The sequence below is a fragment of the Vitis vinifera genome, chromosome 6 (assembly GCF_030704535.1).
Source record: "Vitis vinifera cultivar Pinot Noir 40024 chromosome 6, ASM3070453v1".
Lineage (NCBI taxonomy): Eukaryota > Viridiplantae > Streptophyta > Magnoliopsida > Vitales > Vitaceae > Vitis > Vitis vinifera.
In genome coordinates this window covers 23,978,708-23,998,758 of record NC_081810.1, presented here as the reverse complement: position 1 = coordinate 23,998,758, position 20,051 = coordinate 23,978,708, and the positions used below count along the sequence as shown (strand labels likewise).

General features: G+C 33.1%; 1 protein-coding gene across 2 annotated transcripts; it reads right to left on the bottom strand.

Moving 5' to 3' along the window:
• Positions 1-8,538: 8,538 nt before the first annotated feature.
• Positions 8,539-17,216, bottom strand: LOC100267254 (uncharacterized). Of its 2 annotated transcripts, none has more exons than XR_786106.3 (11): positions 16,908-17,192; positions 16,665-16,736; positions 16,465-16,557; positions 13,890-13,971; positions 13,707-13,763; positions 10,571-10,635; positions 10,391-10,486; positions 10,115-10,201; positions 9,938-10,018; positions 9,093-9,830; positions 8,539-8,725 (listed from the first exon to the last, which is right to left on the bottom strand). XR_786106.3 is itself a non-coding variant. In XM_002273040.5 (11 exons), the coding sequence occupies exons 1-10, from the start codon at positions 17,004-17,006 to the stop codon at positions 9,222-9,224; spliced, it is 1,341 nt and encodes a 446-aa protein (XP_002273076.2). In that variant the 5' UTR covers positions 17,007-17,216; the 3' UTR covers positions 8,539-8,725; positions 9,181-9,221. The 2 variants fall into 2 exon arrangements, 1 of the variants encoding a protein (XP_002273076.2); XM_002273040.5 differs by having other exon boundaries at positions 9,181-9,830; positions 16,908-17,216.
• Between the last annotated feature and the right edge of the window lie 2,835 nt (positions 17,217-20,051).

Below are 20,051 nucleotides of genomic sequence, written 5' to 3'. Positions count from 1 at the left end.
AAAAAAAATCTGTTATTTTTATTTAAAAAAATGGAATATATATATATATTGTGAAATCAAAGTTTGGTTAATCTCGATTTTGATGATAACAAACAAGGTTTAGAACTAATGATTACATTTTAAGTGTGTTTAGGCTAAACGATTTCCAAAGTGACAATAACAAAGACAAATCAAGTCAAAGAGAAATCATGAAGAAGAAGAAAACCTCAAAGAGAAGTGTTTTTCAAGACCCAAGCTTCATAAGATCTCTTTGTAAGGTTGTCGGTACACTAATTTTTCTTTATGCATTACATTTTTTATTTATGCACCAAAATCATCCAAGAGTTATTTTGTTTTAAATATTTTAAAATTGGATGATTTCATGTTTTCAACTAAAACCTTGTGTCAAATGTTTTTCAAACTTGTTTAAAAATGTTTTAAGTTGAAAAAGTTAATTGTCGGGGCCAAAAACGTTGAACCGGTCGAGGTATTAGGTCAATCGGCTCAACCGGCCAGGGTACCGATCGATTGGTTCCCCTTGTCCGGTCGAGGTCCAGTCGAGGAGTGCTAAAAACACCCTCTCTCATCCAGTAGTCTTCCCTTCCCGGTTGAGGTTCCCTCATTCCCGATCGAGGTTCGGTCGAGGCAATGGTAACCTACCAAAGCATTTAATACTCTAACGGCTAGTCAACCAGCCGACCCCCACCTCGACCGGTCAAACCCCCAACGGCTAGTTTGGTCGTTTTCTTCTATAAAAAGGCTCCAATCTTTATTGTTCATAAGTTTAACCTTCCCAAATCTTTCTTGAAGATATTTGAGCTTTGGAAGAGTATTTTTTAGTACACCATTATTCTAAAACTTGCATATCTTTAGTGCACCATTCAATCCTAGTTTTCTTGTATCATTTGAGCTTAAAGCGTTTATACTAGGATTTTGTGAGATCAATTATTTGTATATCTTTGAGATTCTCAAGTGTGGAGTATCGCTTGAGAGTGTGTTCAAGAGTGGAGTACCTCTTGAAAATTGTAAAGGGTGCTTGGAGCCAAAAGTCCAAGAGGGTGGATTGGAACTATAATCCAGTTGTATTGCTTGAAGGCTTGGTTTGAAAGCCTTGAATTAGTGGAACCTCAAGCTTGGGATTGAAGCTAGAGGAGAGTGGATCTAGGCCGGATTGCACTAAACCACTATAAAATCTTGTGTTTGCATTCTCTCTTCCCTACTCTTTTAATTTATATGTAATTGTCTTTATATTGTTTATTATATACTTGCATATAATTGTCTCTTACATTCACATAGTTTAAATTTACAAAAAAAGACCATCACCCTATTCACCCCCCCCCCCTCTCTCTCCCTCTCTAGGGTGATTACCATAGGTTGGATTAGCCTAATTTTTATAACAGAAATATATATATATATATATATATATATTTGCAAAAAGTATCAATCCTTTTATTATTAGAAAAAAAAGTTTATAATTTTTACTTAATATGAAAATTCTTTTCTTATATTTAAAAAAAATATTTGATTTTATTAGGAAATATTTATTAAAAATTTGATTTTATCTTCATTCAGATAAAGGGAAAAAAAAGTCCTCCAATTTTGTTACAAAAACCTTCAATTCATTTTTTTAAAAAAGTAATTTCTATTTTATACATGTCTATAAAAAAAAGGACTTCAAATTTATTATTTAAAAAAAATGGTTTCGAATATATTTTAAAAAAAAAAATTCAAGTTAACTTAAAAGCTGATTTCACACTTTTATTAATAGAAAAATGATTTTTAACTTCATCATTTATTTTTTCTTTAAAAAGGATTTTATAATTTTATTTTTAAAAAAAAAGAAAAAAAAAGTTTCTAGTTTATTATGAGAAAAACAAGGCTTCAATTTATTTTTTTGAAAAAGAAAAAAAAGTATGGGATTTATTTTTAAGAGAAAAAAAATGGGGTGTGGACCTACATTTTTCACTTGCGTTCCACTTGGAGTTACCACTTCTTTATAGTTTATTTTTTAAAAGTAAAATACAAAAAGAAAGAAAACTATATGACTTCTTATTTGGAAACTACAAAAATCAAGTTCAAATTCAATGTCAAGTTACCAAACGAGAAGTTACGGTGGTAAACCATAGCACCTATTTATACTTACGATTTCTACTAAACGAATTAAGGGAATAATAACAATTAATTAATTAATCACAAATACCAAATTAAGGATACAAATCAATATACCGAAAAATAATAATAAAAGAACATTACAAGGATGTACAAGATAAATGATAAAAAGAATTATGATTTATTAAACTGATTAAAAAAAATATTTCAAAAATTAGTTTTCCAATAAATTTCAATTGAATCAATGATTTTAATTTTGTTATTTACAAAAAAAAAAAAAAGTTTCAAAATATTTTTAATAAGTAATTTGATTTTATTCATATTTAATTTTCAAGAAATTTATTTGCATGGTTTTAAAAACCGGGCCGGACCGGCCGGTCACAGTTCCGGGCTGATCTAGCCAATTGGAAAGGGAAGCAATCCAATCGGAATTGGATCGTTTGAACTGACGATTCGATTGGCAAATCGGACAAACCAGTCGGTTCCCTCTGAACCCAACAGTTCATTTTCCTTCCCCATGCGATTGGTACCTCCATGTCACCTAGAGCGTCATCCAGCCGCATTGTCGCCTGGAGCATCATCCCATCAACAACACCCCCGGCGTTGGGAACCCCACCGCGCACTGAAAAGTCCTCCCAACCTCGACAACACCTAGTGCAAATCTTGTTACCCCATCCCCGGCAGCGAACTGGAAAACTCCTCCCTCCCCTGCGAGGGTAAAGAACCCTCCCATTGGAAGTTCCCCCCACCCCTAGAAAGTTCCCCCTCTCTCTCTCTCCCCTGCAAAGAACCCTCCCATTTTAGTTTTTTAAAATTTTATATTTAACTTTTTAATTTTTTATTGATTATAATTGTTGTGATATGTTTAATATTTTTTTGTTTTATTTATTAGACATTTTAATTTATTGAAATTATTGAAAATATTGGGTTGATTGGAAACTATAAATAAAAAAAACTATGAAAAAAATCAACAAACATTATAGATACTATCAAAATTTAGATAGAATTATTATTTTTATTTATCAATTTTTTAAAAAATTTAATAATTATAAATATATATATTAATGACGTCACCGGTTCGACTACGGTTCGACCGTCGATCCGACCAGTAAACCGTGAACCGGTTCGGTTCTAAAAACATTGGTTATTTACACTCATTGTTATTTAAAAAATTTATTTTAAAAAAATTAATTAAAAAAAATCAATTTGGTTTTGTTTGCAAAATAAAAAATATTTTTATTTATTTTGTTGGAAAATGATATATTTTTACAATATTATTTCAATTCAACTTTATTTGGAATAATAATAATAAATATATATATAATAAAAATTACAAGTTATTTAGAAAAATATACTTTATATATATTTATATAGCAAGGACATTTCAAATAAATAAACAATTTGAAGTGTTCATTGTATCTTATAAAGACACATTTCCTTCCTTTGGGACTCAATTTTCCATATTTATGAGAAGGATTGTAAACATAAGTCACTAAACCCCAATGTCGTAAATTGCTAGGATTAGGCTTTCGATTATTCTATAACTCATATGAAGTAGATAGAACAAACTTTGAGGGTATTTGGTTAAGTACATAAGAAGTAGTCAACAATGCGTCTTCCCAACATGAAATGAGAGGATTTGCTTGAGCCATCATTGACCTAACCATATCTAATAACATTTTATTCCTCTTCTCAACAACACCGTTTTGTTGTGGAGTCCTTGGAATAATCTATTATGTACCAATACCCTTTTCATCACATAAATCTTTAAATTATTTTGATAGATATTCTTTACTCTGGTCTATTCTTTATGTTTTAATCTTTTTGTCCAACTGGTTCTCAACTAAATTAATGTAACGTCTAAAAAAATCTAATGTTTCTAACATATGAAAAATCAGATAAACATGATCGTAACAAGTAAAGTCATCCATAAATGTAATGAAGTACAAGGCCCCATACCTTGCTCTAATACTCATAGGATCACAGATGTCAAAACAAATCAATTGCAATGGTGTTTCGGTTTTAGTTCCCTTTCTGAATGGTTTTCTTATAGTTTTATTAGCTAGACAATATGCACAAGTTGGCATATCAATTTTAGTTAATTGACTAAGAAGATTTTCTCTAATTAGTTTATTCATTCTTTTTTGTCCAATATGCCCAAGGCTAGCATGCCATATGATCACATTATCACATGCATTTCTAGAAGTAGTCATTAATGTATAAGAACTATCATTAGTATTAGACAACACATAGTTATTAATGTCGAGAATCATAAAACCATTCAAAATAAATCCAAAACCAAATTATGTTGATCCATAATATAACTCCATTACTGAATCATGAAAATTTAAATTGAAACCTAAACCAAGAAGGATGAACACGAAGACTAAGTTTTATCGAATATCCAAAGCATAAAAAGCATCATGTAGAAATAGGGTACATCATTTGCACAATTCTAATTTACACGTTCAAATACTCTTAACCTCAACTTTAAAGTTGTCTCCCACATAAATTCATCTTGTATCGAAACTAATTTGTCGAAACTTTACATATGCTCCATGGTCTCTAGCTATATGGTTAATGGGAACTAAGTTTAGTTTGACTCAGTGCACTCACGAGTCAAGTGACCTTAGTTGCAACAGTTATAGCATTTGAACTTGCTCTTATCCTTCTTAACACACTTAAACTTCTTATGTATCTCAATCTTTCATTTCTTTGAAGCATCATCAAATCTCTTGTTCTTCTTAAAGAATTTTTTTTTTTTTTTTTTACACTTAAATTAAGAAGTTTTGCTAGAATTGGATTCAGCTATATGATTCATTAGGCCTAGAAACCATAAATCGCTCAACTTCCAACTCTTAGGTAGAGATTTGATGATCTCCTTAACTTGTTGCTCATCAGTGAAGACATGCCTGGATGTCTTAAGCTCTCTTATCATTTTTTTTCATCTCGCTAAGATGTTGGTCATTATATGGTTTGGTTGCATATTGTAATTTCCAAATTTCATTACAAGTTCTCTCAACTTTATAGATGAAAGTCCACCATACTTTTCCTTTAGAGCTTGTCATATTTCATGAGCAGTTTGGTAAACCTTATACTCAATCAAGGGATCATCTTGCATACAGTTTAACAATGTAATGTGAGCTAAAAAACCTATTTTTCTTCCAGACCATATAAGCCTCTTAATTTCTTCTATGTTGAACAAAGTTTCCTTATTTAGGTTCTTACATGACATGATTCAATGTTTCAAGAGCCTCTTGCTTTACAAGGATATACTGAACTTTGCGATGCCAAACCTCGTAGTTATCGTCATTCAATTTCTCATCCTTGTTTAATTCTGTTATGATGTTCTTAGTTGTAGTCAACATATTCAACTACTTAGAGATATTACACAATCTTATTAACCGGTACTTTTATGGATATTGATACTTTTACTTGCTCTAATCATCTTCTAATATATAATAACCTTAAATTGCAAATGAAGTAAAAGTTCACTATGTTCCCAATCAGCTTCTATATACAATTTTAATTATTACGAATTATAAATAATCTATGCAAGTATTTCTAATTTGAGGTAAGAAATTACTTAAATTTCTTTTTAGCCTAAAACCTCTCACACCATAAAAAAAAATATTATACAACTAGCATGTATCAGTAACATATACAAAAGAATTAAAGACATGCATGTAAACTTTTTCATGTATTAGGTAGAGTACAAGACTCTTATCCTTTTAGTCAGGGATCAAGCCTCTTCATGGGCAATCCCTCCTCCCTTTTTATTTTTATTAATGAGTAACAGACACTCATATTTAAGTCCCCTTTTTTTAATCTAATTATATTCAAACAAATCAACATAATTTGACTACAATTCAAAATTTTATATTAGACACAAGTCAAAAATCTTGTAGTACGAATGAAGAGAGGTTCTAACCAACAAGAATAATTCTACTTTGATGTTAATAAGTAGATTAAAACATATTTAACTTTTATGTATTATTATTACTTCTTTTTAAAAGAATCCCAGAAAAATATTCCACTTTATTTGTCGTAGAGAAAGGTTTTTCCAGAACCATAACCAGAAATTATGGCTCTTGTCTTTTCCCTTTTTTATTGTCCATTTCAATTTTGGACATCTTTTCCCTTTTTTTTATTGTCCATTTCAATTTTCGTCCAAAACAGCATGTTCCTGCAGTGGGTGCACCTTGTACCTATTTTTTTTCTCCAAGTGGCTCTTATTCTTTTCCTTCATTATTATTATTATTATTAATCTGGAATAATATCCATAATCATATTTATCCCTTTTTTTGTTTATTTATTTTTCAATTTTTCTAGAACCACAACCAGAAACAAAAATTTCTTCCTTGTTTATTTTATTATTATTTTTTAAAAATATTCTTTTTCCTTCGAAACACAAAAAAATAAATAAAAAATAAAAAATATATAAAAAAAAATCAGAAAACAACCTAATAAGGCTCTTATACCAATGATAAAAATAAGGTTTCCCGGTTACCTTTTGAAACCAAGATCCATATTGGTTGTTTCACTGACCAATTTTTTTGCTTTAAGTCATGAATTGAACTACAATTTTTTTCTCACAGCACAAAAGTCTTAACTTTTGTTTTCACAGAAAAAAACAAAACTTACAAGAGAAAAATGACATTTGTTTCTTTAGAAGAATTATATTTTTTCTTTTGTTTCCAAGGGAGAGAAGAAAACATATTTCTTCTCTTTTTGGTTTTCAGATAGAAGAGAAAATACATTCTTTCTCTTGTTTTTTCAGGGAGAGAGAGTTCTCAGAGAAAGAGTAGTTTTAAAACTCTGAGAACTACTCCCCCATTTTCTCAAATTTATTGGGTTGGATCGGTCAGCCCACTTGGGCACCCAAACCCAACTCCAATAAGGAGTGATTCTTGAAGTTTTGGAGGGGCTTTCATTATCAAAAAATTTTAATAAAAACAATTTTTTGAGTCCATTGAAAAGCTAATTGATTCTTCCTAAAAGTATTCATGATAGAAGTGCAATGATCCAAAGATCCATAAGATTGGTCATAGTGCAAAAGGGGTACCAAGTCATGGCCTGAAGCCCTGGCTTATAAATAAGGTGAATCGTCCTTTCCAATTTGTGAAATTTCGGGAACAAACACATAACCCCAACAGCCATGGATTAAGTAGTTTAATCTTATACATATAGGTTGGATAGAGACATCATATGGAGATATGAAGGATAGAATCAAGATCACATTATCCCAGCATCCCATGATGAATATTCAGGCATGAGTCATTCCCTCTTTAATGCAATACTATCCACCATTGAGACAACCTTGCCTTCTATTATCTTCTCATTAGGAACTTTCAAATCCAAAGCAAACATGGTTTGTATTGTTCATAATCAGAAGCGTTAGACTTTAAATGCAACATCCAAAGAACCGAGTAGAGTTGAAAAGACAAAAGCCAACCCTAAGACCATAAACAGCCGCCCATCATTTCTAAGTAGTTGGACGGTCTATTGGAAATTGTAGTGGAAAAAGGTGGAGGACAAATGCTAAATACTGAAACCAAGAAAAAAAAAAAAAAAAAGACATCTATTAGGCAGAACTACATTATTGTGATAATGATGCAGGCCACGATAGCCAAAATTCGGTTGTTTATGGGTGTGTGTGTATAATTGTTGTGCCTCGTATTTAAAACACGTGTGACTAGAAGGCTGATTTGATTAGTAGCTTTCTAACAATTATAGGATAATATGTGGACAGTTCAAGAGGTTCAACAATGCTAAAAAAAAGTGGAAAATGGTGCTAAAAGCCAACAAGAGCAATGGAGCTGAGGATGGTGGTGGCCTCTCCCCAATAATGGGCTTTTAACTCTTTTCTTATCAATCATTTTCCAGGAAATAAGACAACAATATATCATTCAACACAATGACAGAAGAAAAATTATTAGCAAGCAAAAGATAAGTATCCAAAATTCTCTACCAGGGCATAATTTTTTATAGTTTGTTTTTAAAATGAAGTGGGACAACCATTATGTCCTACAGCATTTTTCGCATACTTAGTCAAAGATATTTCATTTGTATAACATATCATTCAATTTTAATTTGACCAAACACGGTTTGATTTTGCTGTGTGAAGGCGTATTTGCTTTCTCACAAGGTTCATGTACCTGTAACTGAAGAGGACTTCCAAATCGATAGTTTTTGGAAAAAATAAAGGATTTAAGATAAGGGCTAATAAGTATATCTTGCAACTTGCAGGGCTTGGGACCACGACTAAAAGATCAGGATGAATTCTAAGAGGGAGTGAGACTTACTGTACCTAATACCTTTAAGTACATAATGGAGAATGTATGAACTGAATTAAAATTGTAACAAGAAGATTTTGGTGCATGCGAAAATTGTGTCCTGGTAATTTCCTTCGAGTCACACTACAAAGGCTGACCTCTGTGACACAGGAGGTACTAATATGCATGTTATGCTAGCATTATATTAATGTAAAAACTCTGATTGTACTAATATAATGTTAGCAGAAACATAAAAATACAACAGTTTTTGCGGTAATCATACTCATTACATTGGTTATATGATTGAGGAAGGCTATCAACTCCATCCAACTTGCATCCCCATGTCTTAGATTTCAAGCAATCTGCACATCAGACATCATTTCAATAGTCAGCACTATGCATCGTCACCTGACAAAATGAGTTCCATCTCACTTCTGACCAAAAAAAAAAAATTAAGAGGAAGAAGAAGAAAGAAAAGAAAAGAAAAGAAAGATGTGCGCTGAGTGATGAAACAAATTCATCATGGGTATACATCAAAACTGGTAGGGAAGGCTGGATTTAGGAGCCACTGGATGACAGTATTGAGTTAATAATTTCAGCAGCCACTCATTTCCACCAAATTCTTGGAGGGCATGAGCGTTTCGCAAAAACAGTGCAATGTCAAAACTCATCATAACTGGTTTCTTAAAAATTTGATTAACTCAATAGACATAAGCACACGGAATTTACCCAAGGTATCTCACAGGAGTGTAGCCTAACCCGAGAATATGCAGAAGTTTGAAAATAACATTCATTGTTTCTAATGGAAAATGAGTACCTAGAAGCCCAGTGCATTTCCATGGCTTCTTAATGCTACAATTACTCATCATCCCATGTTGATGGCCCACCCAATCCAACTTCAACTGGCAGGGATAATAACTGGATTGAAGGACTGATGCCCCGCCTCTTAGTTTTCTTTTTCTTAGCCCCTAAGGAAACTGAGCCACCAGCTGAATTGCTGTCTTGGAAAGCTTTATCTGTCCTGTCTTCAACACTATATTTTGAGTTTTCAGCAGTTTCAGCAGCAAAAAGTTCCATGAATGGAGTTTCACCATCATCAATTGCACTAAGTCCACCTCGCTCCACCTTCCTTGCCTTTTTATTTAACTCCCTTTCAACCATTGTATGATCCTCCTTAAGTATTGGAACTTTTTTCTTTGCTTCATCATTTGCCTTCCGCTTTTTCTTCTTCAGTTCTTTCTCCACGTCAAGATCACCATTAACAAGATGAGCAAGTCCACTTTCAGTCATCGAATTATGCTTGTTCTTTTCTGCCCTGCCATGATCTCTTTTATCTTTCTTTTTAACTTCTAACTCTGTAGCAACATTAAGTGGGAAATCATCAACTTTGTCACCCTTCTCATACTTGGTGATTTTATCTGTAGGTCTTGCATTGAATATCTGCAAGTTCGGCAGCAGCCTTTTTGTCTGCAGTAAAATTGTTAAACTAAATAAATAAATAATAATGACCAGAAGGTAGAAGACTCAGCTTAAGAAAGAGATTAACAAAAGAAAATTATGGTAAGAACCACCACCTTCTTTGCTAACTTCTCCTTCACAGCAATGGGGTTTCCTTGTAAATTGAAGTTTTTCAGGTTAACCAGTGAACGTATCACCTGCCATTTCAGCATGTAGCCAAGATACAAAGTCAAACATGTTCCAATGAGATGAAGAAATAATGGGCTAGAAATAAGTTTGCCTTCAATGGCTACCTTCAGATCTGACCAACTAGTGATTAAATTGTTTCCCAAGTCCAGATTCTGGAGTTTTGTATTATATGCCAACTCAGCAGGGAGCGTCTAATGGATTCAGAAGGAAAAAGAAGGAAAAGGAGATTAGCAATTTAAGTTAACAATATTAAACCAAGAAAGAGTCCAGATAAAAGCACTTAAGTATTTATTAAAGGAGCAATGAAATCAATAACTCTGGCAGAGCACATTTGAGGGAGCTCGGTTGCCATAGAAATGAAGCAGCAACTTAAACAATACCTTGATATCATTGTGAGCAAGTCGAAGCTCTTTCAATTCGATGCAGGACTTAAGTGAAGAGCCAATGGATTGAATTTGGCATTTAGAGAGAGAAAGCTGAAAGAAAGATGATCTTATGAACGTTAAGTCTCTATAAACAAACTTCCTATTGAAGGGATCAATCAGCAAACAACTCCATACCTTTGTGATTGATTTCAACTTGACCAAAGACTCACCAATTTCATGGACTGGATTTCTGGAAAGAACTGCAGATAAACATCCAAGAACCCAAAATCAAGATTCAAATTAAATCTATTAAAACAATGTCTGACACACAAAAATGATCTTTAGCAGAAAATTCATTATCTTGGAATTTCTGACCCAGTAGTTGAAAAAATCAGCAGACATTTAGCATGGTAGAATAGAGGTTTTTTTATTTAATTAATTACTTATTTTTTATTTTCTAAGTAAGCAAAATTAATATATTGAAAACATCAAAAAGCAACACACCCAAGGACCAAGGGATCACAGATAAGGGTTTATTCACACGCCATTTATCTTTTCAAAACTTCACCCTCCTATCATTTCCCACCTCAAGGATGCTTTGCTTTTGAAAAGGTCTTATCCATTTCTGATAGTTTTCCATAACCTGACCCCCATACCCACCTTTCACTTTACAAGAACTCTAACCGCCTTCTCCCTCTTCATACTTCTCCTAAATGACCTGTTTCCAGAATGCTTCTCCCTTAAAAAGCATCTCCAATTCCACTTTCCAAGGAGTGCCCCATTAAGTGAAGACCACCCTCTAATGCCCAATCCTTCTTTTATCTTATCTTTTCAGATGATCAATCATTTCACTAAAAGCAGCTTTTTCTCCAAAGCATCACATCCCCATAGGAAGTCTCTTTGAATCTTTTCAAGCCTCGATGTGACATTTTGAGGAGTGTTGAAAAAGGAAATAAAGTAAATACACAAAATGGATAAGTTGCTTCAAATCAGAGTAAGTCTCCCTTTTTTGAAATATACAGTCTTTTCCATAACCTTCGGATTAATCTCTCTTTCACACTACCCCACACCAACTTTGCTTTGAATGGAGCTCCTAATGGGAGCCCATGTAAGTAGATAGAAGGTCTCCTACCTTGTAACCTAGCTCCAAGTCCAATACCTCCATGCTGGCAAACCCCCAATTGGGATTAATTTGCTTTTCTCGAGGTTTACTTTCAAACCCGATATAGCATCAAGTCACATAGCAACCACCTTAAATAAACCATCTAAGTTTGTGAAGCCTTGCAAAGAATAAGGGTATAATTAGCAAACAACAGAAAAGACACATCCATCCCCTTGCCCTAAATCCTAATAGAAAACCATGCTACCTAGCCTTGTCCAAAAGACAGCCAAGTGTTTCTATCACCAACAAAAATAAATAAGGATAAGGATGGTCCCATTGTCTCAGTCCTCTAGAACTTTGAAAAAGGCCGAAGAGGGTAACATTAACTAACACATAAAAATTTGTTGTAAAAATGTACTAATTAATCCATCTAATTCATTTCTGGCCAAACATCACTTTTTAAGAATAGGTAGTAGGAAGCCCTAATTAATGTGATCATACACCTTGATATCAAGCTTACAAATTACACCACTAGAGTTGCTTTTCAGCATAGAATCTATTCCCTCATTAGCTACAAGCACTACATCAAGGATCCACCTTCCCTCTACAAAAGCATGCTAGAACTTGGAAATCACTTTTCCCACCACCTTCTTCAATCCATTAGCCTACACTAAAGGCTAGAAGCTTATACAACCCACCCACCAAACTTATTGGCATGAAATCTTTCAAGTCCTCAACACCCCCTTTCTTGGAAATTAACACAAAAAACTTGGACCATTTTTGGAAACTCTTTTCAAAAACAAAAAATTGTTTTCCAAACTCAAAAACGCATTTGATAATTTTTGACAAAAAATAGTTTTCTAAAATCTTGTTCTAAAAATAGGGTGTTTTCTAATAACATATTTTAATTGTTTTCAATTGGATTTTTGGGGATTGTTTTAAAAAATAATTGTACAAATATGGAAAATAATTGAAAACAAAGCATTAAATATAAAAGTTATTTTTAATAATATCTGAAAACATAGAAAACATGCTAAAAACATTTTAGATTCTCAAATAGACTTTTGTTCTAGAGAACATAAAAGAACTATTTTTGAAAAATTGTTCTCAAAACTACTTTTTGAAAACCATTTTCAAACGGATCCTTGGTATTCAGACGTACAAACCTTTCTTGGTCATAGAACTCCCTAAAAAGACCCAACGTTTTATTTTTCACAAAATCCTAATAGAAATGTCGAAAGACCGTAGAGAAACCATTTAGCCTAGAGCTTTATCCCCATTTGAATCGGACAAGGCACTACACACCTCCTCCTTAGAGAAAGGCACCTTTAATCCTTTAGTATCCTCTCCGTTTAAGGCCTTTGAAAGGCATACCCTTGATGCTAGGTTTCCACACCCTCAAATTAGACAATGGATTATGAAAAGCCTAGGCCACCCCTTCCCTTATCTCATTCTCCTCATTGAGCCATACCTCATTAATTTTGGTCTTGCCCAAAAAGTTTCTTCTTCTATGCCATTAACCATTTTGTGAAAAAAAAAAAAAGAATTAGTGTTTTTGTCACCCTCCTTCAACCAAATCTCTCTAGATTTTTGTCTCCAAAAAACTTCTTCGAATAATGCCTACTTGCAATATTCTTCTTTCTCTACCTTCTAGCTTCAACCACTTCTTGAGAACATCCTATCAACACTCATCTATGTTTAACATTCAGGTTAAAATGGAGTCCACTAGAGAGAAATATTTTAAAATACCGCCTCCTAGACTGAGTGGAACAATTGAAAGAAAGGCCATCAGTTATTTCAGGTATGGTGGGTCTCACCACAGTTAGAATCTGTCCCACTGACCACTACAGATCTGTGACCAACACCTCTCCCCAATCAGGACCACATAAAATGATCTCCCTCTCTTGGATGCCCCTAGGAGCCAATGTGAAGGCAAAGAGTTCCATAATAAACAAACAGTTATTAGTTCACAAATTATCAAGCAATAAATTATTAGCACTCAATTCTAGAGATGTCTACCTAATTTTATTCCAATGGAAGTGGTTCTCCCCATTCTTTTCTTACTGCCTTTTGTGTTTGTTCTTCAGGAGATCTCTTCTGCTGTTATATCTCCATTTTCTCTAAAATTAAAATAAATGTGGATATCCTGGACTACAAATTTTCAAAGCACATGTATAGAGAAATTCCTAGGGTTAAGTGTGCCATCAGTACATCAAATGGAAACCATACCAAGGGTGTTCAAATCTTTCATTCTATCAAGTCTGCAAATGGAACCAATCTCATTGTCTGCAAGAGGGGGGGAAAGCATGAGTGAGAAAAGTAAACTTTCTTGTACTTATACCAACTAATCAAATTTAAATATTAAAAATTAAAAATAATGGGCAAAGCAGTTGGTTAAATAAAAAAGCTCACCATTCAAGATTAATGCACGTAGACTTACAAGAGACCTAACCTCATCCATTGATCTAAGCTTATTTTTGCCCGCATTTAACACCTGGTTTTCAAAATTGGCAAAATGTGAACCTGTTAGAATTAACATAACGAAAGTTCTAATTGCTAAAGAGCATGGTAGGACTTATTGACCTAACCCAATTTAATTTTTTGATTTCAGTACTCAACAAGTAAAGAGGATAATCTGATTCAACCTGGTGTTATTCATAACAACTGAAAATTGCATACAAGAAAAATTAATCTAATCAATAATATTACTTGTGACCCCACATTTTAACTCAAATTATAAGGAGATTATTAAAAATGAAATGTGATAAACTTCTGTATAACCCATTGCAGTAAGAGTTCTCTAGCACATATTGACAGAACTCTGTTTTTACCATGAGATTTTTGTTTATCTTGATTATGATTATGATAGGAGTGGGTGTTAGGAAGAAGAGAAGGGGTGCAAGAGGGGAACACTCCAATGACAAGCACAGGTTTACTTTGGACAGCATATGACTTTACACCTTATCTCTTAGCTTAAGGAATTTTAAGGATATTTGACTTGTCCATGATTGGCTATGCTCTTTCCTTTTTTTACTTCTTTTCTCTCTCTTTTTCTATGTTTACATTCTGTACATAGCTTTTTCAGGAATGCAATTGCATTTATTTACAAGAAATAAAAAATAAAATAATAGAAAGCGTCATATAAAAACACTATCAATTGACCTATAACTTCTCACATCAAATGGCCAAAAAAATACATGCTTCAAGTGTAGGATAGTACTATTATCCATCATCTTTGATATATGTAACATTGCAGGAAAAGAACCAGTATGTCCTAATTTCCACAAATCATGAAGGCGAAATCCAACCTCTGGAAACTAATGCAAAAGAAGCACAAAATTTTTAAAGTCCCTCATTCCCTCCCTTGGGATTCAATTTCACTTATGATACTTGTACATTTTATCAAACATGTGCAAATTGATAAATAATTTTTCATATACCTAAACTGCAGTGTCTGAATTTCAGCAACTTACAGCTGACTATGGACAACCCTCAAAATTGCTTGGTATAGTGGGAAAAATGGGAGATGGATTATATACCTAAACTGCAGTGTCTGAATTTTAGCAACTTACAGCTGACTATGGACAACCCTCAAAATTGCTTGGCATTGTGGGAAAAAATGGGAGATGGATCAAAATTGGTCTATGTGGATTCAAAGTCCTTTGAGTTAACCTCCAGCAATGTATAGGAGTCTATTGCAATAAAGATAAGAGGAAAGAGGTAAAGGGCATTCAAGGTGGATCAAGACAAGCAGGAGCCTGGCTTTGCTGTTAAGCATCATTGGGCCATTGTTGCAAATGGAAAAATTGTTTTAAGGAGAGCTAAGAGACAATGGGAGATGCTTTAAGGTAGAGATGAGAAAGAACAAAGCTGGTAGGTACCTCTTGTCTTGCCCATTTAGTTTTACAGCTGATGAACAGTGAAAGATGACACCTACATCGGGCATCACATGTATTTCATGTTCCAAATTTTATTTATAACTTGTCTATGAATATTTTTTCAGTGATAAGGCTCCAGATTCACATAATTAAAGAATGAGTTATACCAGGAAGACAAGCATTACGAAATTTTATAAACCCTCACCAATTTAGTTGAAATTTGACCAAAATATTATGCAAATTAGAAAGATGGAAACAGATGTGAATGTCTTATTAATCTCCAAGGGACAGGTTTTTATATAATGAGACAAAGCATACAGTTCCGTAAACCACATGAACTGCAGAACAGGTTCCCAGAGACTGATTAGTCCAGGGTATAAGCCAAAACATTCACTTAGAAGGTTGCATCTCAACGGCTGCTAACTTTACATATAAGTATTACATGACAATTCAAGATACACTAGGAAAGAGAAATGATTATTAAAACTTACATCTATAATTACCAAACATTTAGGCTCCATTTGGATCTTGGAATGTTTGAGGAAAATGTGAGTGAAAGAGAAAAATGCAGAAAAATGGGAGGAAAGAAAAAACAAATAAATAAATAAAATAAAAGTTCAAACTCAATAAACTTTTCATACATACTTCTCCAAATTTAGTTCTCTTTTTTCTTCTATAAAAAGAATGAAGAATTTGAAATTATATAAATCTTTAAATAATTTTTATTATCTATGATAATCCTTTGTACTGCTCACAATAACCAACCAAGAGAAACTTTGATCCTTCCTACATTTATTTTTCATTTGCCTAGTACTTTAGTTATCCAAATAGAGCATTAAAGTTTCATGGATTCATGATTTCAGGCACTCTTTGTTTCTTAGAAACAATGGAAAAGAAAAGGGAGGGGAAAAAGGAAAGGGGAAAAAAGAAAAAGAAAATAAAAAACAAATTTGAGCCCAATAGATTTCTCCTCCATCTTTCCTAGTTTCCCTACCTCGTTAAACATAAAGAAAAATCCTCATTTCTGCCGCCAAAGAAGCCCTTACATTCTCTTAGCTTTAATAGCAAATGAAGCGAAGAAGAGAATTGTGAAATTTCTTGCAACTTACAGTAAGCTTAGAAAGCTCTTCAATTCCTTCCAAGCTTTGGAGTTTGTTTTGTAAAACTGATAGCCACTTCAAATTGACGCATAACTTCAAGTCCTGAAATAAGATTGTTAATCCAAGTTAATTTCCAATGTAGCCACTTATGCATTCCAAGCAAAGAAAGAGAAAAACCATGGTCATCGTCGAAGATGAAGAAGAAGAACCTGGAGCGATGTAAGATTGTTAAAGCTAAGATCGAGCCTCTCCAAGTTCTTGAAGTCAGCCAAGCACGAAATCTGCCCAATAATAGTTTTAAGAAAATAAAATTATTAAACTAAATAATAGAATAAATAAGGCTTTCTCTCTGTTTTCCAAGCAACCAAACGTAAGAAAAGAGAAGAAAATGTAGGGTTTTAGGAGGAGAGCAATAAAAACAAAAAATGAGGAAGAACGAAAAGACGTGGTACATGGGAGAGAGCTTTGTGATTGAGTGAAAGAGCGGAGATTGCATTGTGGTCGTCAGTCTGATTCTCCTGCAATATCTGCTTGGAGCTCAAGCGGGTCATGCTGAACTTCGAAGTTCCAAACTCCAATTCCTACAAAAACCCTAGACTCCCACTTAGTAATATAATTCAGGATTTGATATCCACTTATATCCAAACTCTGGTGCCCAAAACAACTGCAGCAAGAGAAACATTTTTCTAAAAAATAATGTCATATATGATACATCTAATGAAAGATGGAGAGGCAATATTCCAAACATTATTTGATAATATGAGAGGCTATTAAAAAATGAATTAAATTTAAGATATGATAAATGATGAAGTGATTTATTTTTTATATAATATAATAATTCAAAGTTCAAGATGTACATATTCCCTTGATCATTAATTTATTTTTGTATCATTTTAAAATTTGTTATATTACTCGTAGAGTTACAAGTGTTTGGATGGACACACCCACCTTAAGAGACTCAATGATTATTTGAATCGAAGCTTTGTTCATAGTTGAAGGTTAAAGGATCGACTAAAAAGGACTAGCAAGACGGATTGATCAAAAAGCACTAGAAAAAAGGTTCGACCTGAAAGTACCAATGGGAAGTATATATATCCCCTTATTATGGAAACCATTGAAAGCATTTTACATATACTACTACAAAAAGAGACACGCCCATACCAAATGCAAAGCAATTTGCTTACCTAAGGAGCTTCGACTTAATTCGAAGCATGCAAAATGCCCAATAGTTGTTGGAATGATGTGACCCGACAATCGATTCTTCATCTGACTTAATAAAAGGTCTCCAATGAACCCACCCAACTTGAGTACGAGTAGCACAGGCAAGCCCCCTTTCAACACGCTAAACTACTCATGACCTAGTACCAAAATGAATGTACCACTATCCTTAAGCCTTGCCACTCATGACCATATACAAAAAAGTTAAAACGCAACTCAATGACATGTCCCACTAATAGATGACATCCTAGGTAAGTTGTTAAGCATTGCTTAACACAAGATTGATCAACCAATAATGAACTTCATACAACATTTTAAATTTTATTTATCGACTAGCCCCTTTTCAATGAGAGGGTTGATCAAGGGGCTAACCAATCAAACCACAAAAAGCTATATAAGTAGAACTTGGCCCCTAATAGGAGGGGTTGGTTCCCAAAAAACAAAAGGAGAAAGAGATGCCTTCTCTTCCAATTCTCTAAATCCCTTAATCAACATTTATGTTCATGGTTTCTTTCGATCTTGTACCATTCACTTAGAATCAGATTGTCTTCTAGTTCGCTCTTTGTTACAGGTTCTTGAGGATTCTTCACCAATTTAAGTGGTTAACCACTAGAGCCATTGGAGACATTAGTAGTAGACCAAGGTTCAAAAGTTTGTGCACCAACAACTCATTTTTCAAACAAAAAAATTGATTGCAAAAAATAAATTTTTAGTTCACTCAAGAACAAGAGTTTCATTATGGAATTCAAATCTAACCATTAATCAAGAATTGATAAGAACAATGAAAACCTATGAATGCAAAAGATTCTCTTGAAAACAAGCCTTGATTCATTAGTTGGGATGATGGAACAAACCAGGTATTGATTCATTTATTTTGAATTGAAAATGAATAAGGCCCAAATTATGTAATTTAACTCAATTAGTGCTAGCACCATAGCCACGAGTCTAATATCTAGTTTAAGTTTATTTGTAAAATAAGGGAATGAAAAGAATGCAAAGGAAAGAGATTATCTTCAACTAAGGTAGGAAGAAAGGGATCGATCATTCAAAGAGAGAGACTTGAGACATGTGAAAGGTGATGAAAATTCATGTAATGGCATAATGAGCACGGTATGAGTATAAGAGATGAGTAATAAAGGTCATGGAGATGGTAAGAAAATATGCAATCATGTTGAAAATGGTTTGAAGCAAGAATGAAATCACGAAAGAAAGTGACTCAAACTAGATGTAATAATCATGAGTTTGAATCTAATTTTGAACTCCCTTTGATGAGTTTTTTTCTTGGTGATCGTTGGGTATGGTGCAAATCTTAAAATGCCAAGAATACAATGCTTCAAACGGTGCATGAATCGAAGTTGAAACGAGGAAGATATGACCATTTGAAGCATAATTGTGTAAAGTCTAGTTTGATGATTTTGAATTGGACATGTCAATTTCGAATAAGGGAATAAACAAGGGGGAGAATTAGAAGCTTTGTTTGATATTATCTTGAATTTTGAAAAATGATTTGAACAAGTAATAAAGGGGAACCAAAATGGCATAAGCTATGTTCGAAATTACCTTGGATTTCAAAATAAGATTTTGAGCAACCTCTATACATTTCAAACAATACTATTTCATTTAGAACAAAGCTTCCAAAATTTGAACAAGGACTCTCTAAAGTTATCATCATCAATCAATATCTTCACTCTCAAGAGAAAATGGACATCTATATTTCTTAATACTAGAGAAGTTTAGGCCTTGTTCAGTAAATAGTTTCGAAATCAATTTTCTGTTCTCCAAAAAAAAAAAAAACACTTTTAGCAACTAAAAAAAATAGTTTATAGTTCTTAAAAAATGAAAATATGGTGTTTCTAGATAATATCTTTTAGTTGTTTTCACTTGTTTTCTAAGAGTTGTTTTAAAAAATAATTATAAAAATAAGACACTACATATAAAAGTTATTTTTAAAACATATTTAAAAACATAGAAAACATGTTAAAAATATTTTAGGTTTTCAACACAAACATTTATTCTACAAAATATTAGAGAACAATTTAAAAAAAACTTGTTTTTGAAAACAGTTATCAAACATGACCTTATATTATCTATCTTAGTGAATCTTTTACTCTCTTTTTACTCTCATATTTGAAATGACCCTTCAAAGAACCCTTAGGCACTCTACTTCTTTTACAATTAAAAGTTATTTTAGGCTTTTGTTCATGAATTTCCCCCATATCAACCTTACCGATTATAATCACCATTCTACTTGTTCTATTGGTCCCTCACATCCATTCAATCAATGTCTCATTGTTGTGATGGACTACATCTAGTGTGAAGATACTTCTGTAGTCTATCATCACTCTAGTTTAGTTACATCATCTTCTATAAAAAGTGGA

Bases quoted from the DNA above. Each gene is read 5' to 3' on its own strand.
- LOC100267254 (XM_002273040.5), bottom strand. From the start codon at position 17,006: ATGACCCGCTTGAGCTCCAAGCAGATATTGCAGGAGAATCAGACTGAC. The intron at 13,764-13,889 runs GTGAGCTTTTTT...CCCCTCTTGCAG, and splicing joins ACGTGCATTAATCTTGAATG to ACAATGAGATTGGTTCCATT. The intron at 10,202-10,390 runs GTATTGTTTAAG...TGAATCCATTAG, and splicing joins TTGCTCACAATGATATCAAG to ACGCTCCCTGCTGAGTTGGC.